At 57.5% G+C, this 9,361-nt stretch overlaps 1 protein-coding gene across 1 annotated transcript; it reads left to right on the plus strand.

The window, feature by feature from the left end:
* The first annotated feature begins 2,933 nt into the window (after positions 1–2,933).
* CACNG6 (calcium voltage-gated channel auxiliary subunit gamma 6) lies at positions 2,934–8,620 on the plus strand. The gene is made up of 4 exons (XM_006277633.4): positions 2,934–3,261; positions 6,387–6,461; positions 6,706–6,843; positions 8,133–8,620. The coding sequence occupies exons 1-4, from the start codon at positions 2,934–2,936 to the stop codon at positions 8,360–8,362; spliced, it is 771 nt and encodes a 256-aa protein (XP_006277695.1). The 3' UTR covers positions 8,363–8,620.
* Positions 8,621–9,361: the final 741 nt, after the last annotated feature.

The following is a 9,361-nucleotide window of genomic DNA, read 5'->3' on the forward strand; positions in this document are numbered from 1 at the left end:
CTACATGTAGCCCTTCACACCTAGGCCACTGCCCCATCCACCTCAGGTCCAATGCTGCTCCAGGAGGCTTTGGGCATCAGAGCAGTTGGGGTTGAAAACCTGGTGCGGATGCAGCTGCCTCTGGGGTGGGACACACTGGGGGTCTCTTTATACAGGGACCCCTCATCTGGCACTGAGATGCAGCTGCCTTTGGGGTGGCCCAGCTGTTGAGACAAATGCTTCCCTTCCTAAGCTGAGAAATGCTCCTATTTTATGCTGGCCTCCAGAAACTTGTTTCCATTCCAAATCATTCCTTTTGCAATAAATTAATTCCATTAGATTTTTCTTTAAATCTGCCCACCCCCTCTCCCTACCTCCTCCCAAATAATTAGGAAACATTTTGGAAACCCTCTCCCACTCCCCCAAGACAGCTTAAAAAAAAATTACACACACACAAATGTAGACACACACACACACACACACACACACACATATATATAACTATATATAGATAGATGTATCTATATGGAAGAGGCTAGTGAATCAGTTGTGATTCTTGGGCTTCGGTTATTTTTTGTTTCTGTCAATAATGGGTTTTGCTCTGTCGTGTTTTTCCGGCAGGGGGTTGGATTTATTTATTTATTTATTTTTGCATTTCTCTGGTTTCGCAACCTGTTTTTGACATATGCATGAGTCTTGGGAGCAGGATGGGGAAGGATGTTTGCTGGTTCTGGAAGGGGTAGTGGGGGAATGAAGAGAGTGGGGGAATGAAGAGAGAGGGGCTCTCCAGGGTCCAGAGGGTTGCAAGTTTGTTGTTATCACCTTGCGGTTTACCCTTGTGGTGGTGCCCAGCATCTGGGAGTCTCCAGCTGAGACCAGGCTGGGATGGAGCAGGACTGATGGTTACAACCTCCAAAGACTTTGTCCGTGGACTTTACAAGGACTGAATTGACCAATCAGACCAGGGATCAGCCATGAATGACGCTTCTTTCTCCCTAATGCTCACACTCCCCAAACCCCATGGAAAATGTGTGCCCCTGCCCCACCCTCCTTTCCTGCCTTTGATGGAGTGGTTTGAACTTGGGATTATTTATCTATTTATTTATTTCCTCTTTCCCTATCCCCTGCCCCACAAACCATTCGGGAGTTTGTTCAGTTCACACAGGGCAGTTGGCGGGGGGTGGGGGAGAGGGGAGGAAACAGAACATGATGGAGATAAGCTGGTTTTTCTTTTCTGTTCTTCTGGTTTTCATGGTGACAAGATGGAAAAATGGACTTCAAAGGAAATGAGAATTTTTGAGAAAAAAAAACAACAAAAGGACAACCCCCCCCTCAAAATATGTCTGAAAAACAAACAAAAAAAGCAGCAGCAAAAATGTTGTCCTCCCATCAAAGTACCTGTTTCCGGTGTGTTTCATATGAAAGAGACATAGGTTAAAAACAAAGAATAAAAAAAGAACCAAGAACAGCAGCGGCAACAACAAAATTACACGCAGATACACACACAGACACACACACAACAAGCCTCCTCTGTTGCGTCCTTGGTGATTTAAATGGGAGAATATTATGGAGTTGAGTATGAAAAATGATGGCAAAAAAAAAAAAAAAAAAGATCCCTTCCCCCCCAAATGCATGAATTTTTACTGGAATCTCTCTTTAAAAAAATAAAGTCCCATGAAAAATATGCTCAGGGCTGGTGCTTTCTGACAGATTTCTGCCTCCGGGATGTTACCCATGCTTGTCGATGTGAGTATTTCCTAATTGCATTGGGCTGTTTCATATTGATTCAAATTAAGGCCTTGCTTGCCCTGCCCCAAGATAAGGTTGGGGCAGATGCAGCTGACTCTGGGGTGGGTCATGGGGGCTGGTTATATAGGGGGCTCGCTTACATGACATCCCTAGCAGCAGCCTGAGGCATTGGGGGGACTGCACCCTACCCTTGCTGCCCTCCTGCCTCCCTCAATGTGATGCCCCTACTGCACCCCTCACCCTGCTCCCTGCAGTACAGCACCCCCTGCCCACTCTGGGGTGTTCCTCTGACATTTGTCCTGAGGTGCTGACTCAGGCTTCTCCCGATTAGCAAGCGCTGATCTCCAGCCTCCTGGGGCACTGGCAACAGTTGTTGGTCTGGGTGCTGAGGGGGGCCAAGCTACAATGCCAGTCCCCTGCCTGTTTAACTCTTTACCCTCTTTGTGAGAGGCTGCCCCATCCCTGGGCTGGCAGGGGGGCAGCCCCCATTACCACCCTGCAGCAGAGGGCCCTGTGGGCAGGATCAGTGGCTGTGGAGAGGGAGGAGATCCCAGCTGCTCCAGCCCCAGAAGGGGCACTGTGAGGGGCTGTGGGTCAGGAGCTGGCTACAGCCTCATGGGGGGGAGGGATGGGGCAGGAATGCTGGCTGTGGGGTGGGAACTCCCAGCCCCACTGGGAGACACTTGGAAGCACGGGCTGGCTCTGGGGGCATCTGCAGCTCTAGCAGGGGGTGCTGTGGGCCTGGAGCTGGCTGTGGGGGAACTCCCAGCTTCTCCAGCCCCAGCAGAGGATGCTGTGGTTGGGGGGGGGAGGGGCGGTGCATGGGGCAGGACACCCCTGCCTGGTGTCTGAGAGTGTTGTGGGCTCCCCCCGCTGACTTGTACCACTTTAAAACCATCACACACATTTCCCCCCCCCAAACACCTTAAAATAACCCGACTGGCCACAGCGCAGGGTGATGCCTGCTAACAGGTGCACAGCACATTGGCTGTGGTGGGAAGGGGGGTGCATGCGCCTGTGTGTGTGTGTGTGTGTGCGCATGGGTGTGAGCGCGCTGCCAGCCCTGCTGGGGTGCAGAGGAGCTTGGCACCCAAGCGCCTGACCTAAATAGCCTGGCAGGGAGGCACAGAGCGGCCGGGAGAGGCAGCAGGGAAGGGAGGTGCGGGGCTCAGCTGGGCCAGGTCGAGGGGCCGGTGGGGGTCCAAATGATGTGGCCCAACTTCTTCCTCCAGGAGGAAGAGCAGCGGGTGGCCGGCTTGCGGGGGCGGGCAGGTGGCAAGCGGCGCAAGCCCCTGACGGATGCCCAGGAAGGCAAGATCAAGCTGGCCTTCTTTGTGGCCATTGTGGGCGTCACGCTGACTGTGCTGGCCGTGGGCACTGAGTTCTGGGTGGAGCTAAACACCTACAAGCAGAACCATAGCACCATATGTGAGGCGGCCCACTACGGGCTCTGGAAGTTCTGCTACAAGCGCCTCTGGGTGGAGGACATCGAGGAGGAACGGAAGACCTGCGGCCCTGCTGAGCTGCCTGGCGGTGAGTGTGGCTGGCACTGCGGCCCCTGCCCTCCCTCCCCCATCCGTCTCGCCAGGAGCCCTGGCCAGGCCAGTCTGCCTCACCCCACCCCACTCCATGCCATCCCTCCCCTCCACCTGCTAGCACCTGCCCCCCTACCTGTCCAGGATCCACCAGGAAGCCCCCAGCCTGTCTCCCCAACCAGCCTGTTGGGACCTGTGTGAGGTACCACTGATCTGCCCCCTGCACCAGCCAGCACAGGACCCCCCTACCCTGCCTTGTCGCCTCGAATAGCCCAGCTCCCCTCTTAGCCAACTCCAGGAGCCCCCAGCCTGCCTTGACTCCTCTGATAGCCCTGCTCCCCTCTTAGCCAGCCCTAGGAGCCCCCAGCCTGTCTGGCCCCCCAAAAGCTGCCAGCTCCCCCTCTCAGCTGCCCAGCCCCTCCCTGGGATCTGCACCTTTTCCTGCCTGTTTGTCTTTCCATCCGTGTCCTCCCTGTCTCTCTATCTGCACACCCTCCCTGTACCTACTGTTTTGTCTGTTGGTCTGTCCAGCTGTCGGTTCCCTTACACACATCTCTGTATCCACCCCCATGTTCTGTCTGTCTGTCCATCCCTTGCCCCTCTTCTACTAATCCATCCATCCTCATACACTCCTGCTATCCATCCATCCATCCATCCATCCATCCATCCCCCCTCTGTCTGTCTGTCTGTTTGTCTGTCTGTGCCAACGCACCCCCCTGCTGTTTACATTCCCCTTCCCCGTCCCTCCCCCGCCCCCCAGACTCCAATGCTGGAGGGTCATAAATAGCCCAGTGACGTCACTTGCGCGCTGCCAGCTGGGGGCCTGCTCCCAGCAGAGGCTGCGCAGGGAGCCCAGGGGGGAGCCCAGGGCCCCTGGGATCTGTTTGTAGTGCTGGGAGAGGAACAGGGGCTGGTGGGCCAGAGCAGTAGGAGGGGAGGGGGCTGGAACCAGGATGCCTGGGTTCTACCCTATCCAGGCTTCATCTTCCTTGCAGAAGAGCTTCAGAGGTCTGTGAGGGGGGTGAGGTCTGGTGGGCTAGAGCAAGACACCTGCGTTCTGTCCCCACTGTGGGGTCTTGTGGCTAGATTGCGTGGGGGGTCAATAGTAGTCTGGATTCCTGGGTTCCACGTCTGGCTCTGGAATGGGCACCTACTGGGGGGAGCTGCAGGCGCTTTGGGGCTCTGTCTTCCTGACGCTGCAGCACTTGAGTCCCCGTCAGAAAGGGATGTGAGTCCGGAAAGGGACCAGGGTTTGGTTACCACAGCCTCCAGCTGCTGAGGCTCCTGGCGTGGGCTGGGGTAACCCGAGCTGCCATAATGCTGAGTCGGCATGGCACTCGCATGCAGCCCATGGTGGTGCAGGCCCCGTGCCAGCTGGCCCATGGACAGCCACACCCCATGCCTGGGTCACACCCATCATGGTCTGGCCCATGGACTGTGAAGGAACCAGGTTCTGGTTTGCACTACGTGGAGTCTGGCTGAAGTGGCCTCATCTCCCCACCCTGTCCCCTCAGCCCTCCTCCCCTCCCCAAGCCACCCACAGCCCCACATTCCCACCCACCCACCTACTCATCCATCCATCCACCCACCCGTCCATCCATCCCTAGAGCCAGTATCCTTCTGTCTGTCTTGCCCACCCCTCTGTCCATCCTCATACATGGTCTCTATCTGTCCATCCACCCATCCATCATTGTGCAGAACTCTCTGTGCCCATTCCTCCCCTCTGTCCCATCTGTCTGTCTGTCCTTGCCTTGTGGGAGATCTAGACTAGCTTGCTTAGCTTCCTGGCAGGTCTGGTTCTGGAGGGGGCTTTGGTTTGAGGGTGGATGGATGTTAGGGGTTGGGATGACTCTGAAAGTAGGGGGAGCCTGGGCAGTCCATTTTGCCCTCAGGATGCTCTGAGGCTGGTCAGGTTTTGGGACTAGGGGTGTGAGTACAGCTGGGGTTTGAAGCAAGGTTCTGCCTGGGGGCTGGGGCTGCTCTGCTATCTCAGGTTCTGCTTTCTGGGTGATGTCTTGGGAAAAAGTTTAGGGGGTCCACATGTGCACCCCAGGGCACCTCCAGCACACAGCTCGCACACTGCTGCACAGCTTTGGGCAGCAGGCTGGCTTTGGGGATGGGGGCTCTGGAAATCCCACAGCCATTCCCTTTGTAAAGTAGGACCCAGGGAGCCCTCCTGTCTTTTCAAAGAAACCCAGAGTACAGCACCCCAATTTGGCTGGATGCCCAGGGAAACCCAGCAGCTGCAAGGGACTGGACAGGATAGGGCATGTGTGTGAATGCCTGTGAACACTCCCCTGCACATGTGTACACACCCATGTGCTCACACACCCCTGCATACACACTTGCAGCTATCTACCCACATGCTGCCTCTTGCACAGACACACACATGTGAACACACACACAGAGCCCCTGCACATATGTGTACACACACAAGGCTACTGCATACATTTTGCATCTATCTCCACCCACATGCCACCTCTTGTACACACGTGCATGTGAACACATTTCCTCTGTAGACAAACACACACAGAGAACCTGCCCACATGTACATGTGCATACACACACATACAGCATACACTTTTGCACCTATTTCCATCTACAAGCTGCCTCTTGCACACAGATACATGCATGTGAACACGTTACCTCTGCACATGCACACATACACACAGTCACTGTGCACACACCTGGCTGTGCTCTCAGCCCCACACTGTGTCCTTGCTCTGCACAGTTCTCCAGCTGACCCAGCCTCGGGCAGAGGGTGGGTGTCTGAGCTGTTCCTGGCTACAGCAGCTCTAACATGCCTTGGATACATGCCACCCCCCGCTCTAGCACCATGCAGCCAGCTCCCCACTCCCAGCCTGCCCAGGTCACCAGGGCTGTGCTGGATCCAGCCTTGGCTCAGCAAACTTGGCTGCCCCTGCTCCTCTCCAGGGAGCCCTGGGCTGGGCGAGGGGGCGTGTGGGTCAGGAGTGAGGGCACTTGCCCCTCTAATGCCTCTCCCCACAGTCATGCATTGGCCTTGTGATCAGAGGTCCTCATTCCCCAATCCCTCCCATCCATATGTTTTGTTCCCTTGTCTCTTCCTTCCGCCTCACACTTTGCTCATTTCTTCTTCCTCAGAAGCCAACTGCTCCTACTTCAAATTCTTCACCACAGGGGAGAACGCCCACATTTTCCAGAGGACGACGAAGAAAGGTCAGGAGTAGCCCCCCAGACCCATCAACCCCAGTAACCCCTTTCCTGCCCCTGACCAGCCCCATGGGCCCATCTGCCCCAGTATCTCACTCTCTCCCTGCCCCACATTCCTCCCCCTCTACCTGGATACATTGTCCTCTCTCTGCTCCCTGGAGCAGCCCCATGGGCTCATCTAGCCGCCATCTCTGGGGTGGGGTGAGTTTCCCTCCTATAGATCCAATCAGCTCCTGCCTCCCCCCTGCAGAGCTGAACATCACGGCAGCCGTGGTCTCCCTGCTTAGCATCACGCTGATGGCCATGGGCTCCCTGTGTATCACCATGGCCCTCAGCAAGGGCGTGGAGTTTCTGCTCAAACCTGCCTCCTTCTTCTTCATCATCTCAGGTAAGATCTCCATCCTGCTCCACCCTGCCCAGCCCCTGTTCTGCTCCCCCCAGCATGGTGCCCTCCTGAGCCTCTGCCCTGCTCCTCCCAGCACAATGCCCTCCCGAGCCCCTGCTCTGCTCCCCCTTGTCTAGTTCCCTCCCAGCTCCCCTGCTCATGGCACCCTAGTGCCACCTGCCCCACTGGCCCAGCATGGCTCTCTCCTATGGCCACCTGCCCCGCTACAGCCACTGAACCCCTGTTCTGTGTAGCACAATGCCCCCTAGTTCAGGGGTGGGCAATATCCAGCTTGTGGGCTGAATCCGGCCCACGGATGAATTTTGTCCAGCCTGCAGTGGGGTGCTGGACTCCATTTTCCGGCAGCCCCAACAGCGGTAGCTCCTTCTGGTGCTGCTTTTGGGCACTCTGGCCTGTGTCCTGCACCCACTGAGGGGGGCAGGACTCACATGGGCAGGGCCCACAGTTGGGTGGCTGGGATGGGGCTGCGGGCTGGCGGGGAGTGGCAGCTGGGAGCAAGATGGGTGGGTGGGAGTAGGGAGACCCCAGCATCTTGGGGCAGTGACAGTGCAGGGCTGGGGCCAGGGCTCTGCCCCAGCCTTGGCCCTGGCCCCGGACCCATACTGTCATGGCCCTGGGATCCTGGGGTCTCCATGAAGACCAGCTAGGAGCTAGCTGCATGGGCAGGGCTTGTGGGCAGGCAGGAAGCTGTGTCCAGGGCCAGGGCCAGGATCTGGGGGTGGTGACAGTGTGGGCCCAGGGCAGGGGCAGAGCCGTGATCTGTTCCCTGCATGCTCCTGCCTGTGGAACTGGACTCATCACAGGGGTGTGCAGTGCCTTGGGCCCCAGCCCTGCTCTATCACCACTCCAAGATCCTGTGTTCTCCCTGGCCCTGTCTGCCCATCTCGCTCCTGGACACCACTCCCTGCCAGCCCATGGCCCCATCCCAGGTACCTGGCCATGCATCCTGCCTGTGTGGGTCCTGCACCTTGTGCTGAGTATGGGGCAGATGGGTGTGGAGGGCTGGGCAGCAGGGCTGGGTCTGGCAACGGCAGCCATAGGAGCTTCCAGGAATGCCGGGAAATGGAGTTTGGCTGCCTTGTCGTGGGGTGGGGAAAATACCCCCATGAGCCGGATCTGGCTCATGGGCCAGATTTTGCTTAGTGCTTCTGCTCCACTCCCTACTTCGTGGCACCCCTTCCCGAGTCCACTCCCTCCCTCCCAACCTCTGCCATCCCCTCATTCCTCCCAGTGCAGCACTCCCTGCCTATCCCAGTCTCTTGTCTCTGCAGGACTGATGGTGCTGGTGAGCGTGGAGGTTTTCCGCCACTCGGTGCGGTGGCTGGTCAGCAGTGACAGCAGCGTCCGGCTGGAGTATGAGTACTCATGGTCCGTGGCTTGTGCTGTGGCTGCTGGCACCATCCTCATCTTTGGTGGCGGCTGCTTCATCTTCCTGTCCCTGCCGGCCTTGCCCAAAAAGCCCTGGGAGCTCTGCCTCAAGGGGCCAGGGAGCAGCTCTTAACAGACGTGGCCCCGGGACATGGGGAACAGTGGAGCCAGGAGGGAGGGATTGGGAGGGGTTCCACAGGCCCCCTCCCCACCCCCACCCAGGAGGAGGAGCCCTGCCTCCTCCCTCCCCTCCCCTCCAACTGCCCTTTCCCCTGTCCCCTCCCCAGCTGGGACCTGTTTGTAATTTCCCACCTGTAAATATGACCCCCAGGGTTCATGCCCTTCAGGGGGAGGGGGCAGAGATGCTAAGGAGAGGGGCAGCTACGCTAAGGAGGGACAAGTGGGCTCATGGGGCAGGGCGGGGGGTTGGAGTGGGCGGGATTGTTCATAACCTCAGCGGGTCTGTACCAAACCTTGGTTTTTATAAACAGCTATTTTTTAGCCTCAGGGGGTGTGTTTCTCCTCTCAGCTCCCCCACCTCACCCACCCGGCTCTGCCCAGTCACCCTGCTGGCCAATGCAGAGTCACTCCTGATTGCAAGGCTGCACCTTGAACTCATCTCCCTTGGGGCTAATCCAGAGTCACTCTGGATACCGAGTGGATACAGAGCCTGCTGCAGGGCTATGAAGGCAGAGGGGGATTCCCGCTTCTGGTGCCTGAGACAGGTGAAGCTTGCCTGAGATCTGCCTGCCGCCTTGTGGGGACCCAGCAGAGGACACAACATGCCCTGTGACAAGGGACTGCCCCCCACACTGCACCCCATGGGGCACCTGGCTCCTTGCCCAGCAGTGCAGACCCAGTGGAGCAGCCCAATGGAGCGAGTGGGTCTGGAGCAAGAACCAAGGCATTGATGTGGAGCGGCAAGGGATATGCAACAGCCCAAGGGCTGCAGGAGCCTCCAGCATCGTTGAAGCCAGATGGGCCAAGATGCTAGCTGCACTCACTGGGAGGGCGGGCTGCCAAACAGGTCACACACACACACATATCACAGTTCATCCCTCCAGCGAGGGGTAGCTAACCGCCCCCACACATACACACACACTCTTTACATACTCTCACTCTGGAGAGTATG

This window comes from Alligator mississippiensis, chromosome 5, assembly GCF_030867095.1.
Source record: "Alligator mississippiensis isolate rAllMis1 chromosome 5, rAllMis1, whole genome shotgun sequence".
Classification (NCBI taxonomy): Eukaryota; Metazoa; Chordata; order Crocodylia; family Alligatoridae; genus Alligator; species Alligator mississippiensis.

What these genes read in the sequence shown, in the direction of transcription:
- CACNG6 (XM_006277633.4), top strand. Translation starts at nt 2,934, where the DNA reads ATGATGTGGCCCAACTTCTTCCTCCAGGAGGAAGAGCAGCGGGTGGCC. An exon ending in CCAGAGGACGACGAAGAAAG is followed by an intron (nt 6,462 to 6,705) that starts GTCAGGAGTAGC and finishes TCCCCCCTGCAG; the next exon opens with AGCTGAACATCACGGCAGCC. An exon ending in CTTCTTCTTCATCATCTCAG is followed by an intron (nt 6,844 to 8,132) that starts GTAAGATCTCCA and finishes TTGTCTCTGCAG; the next exon opens with GACTGATGGTGCTGGTGAGC.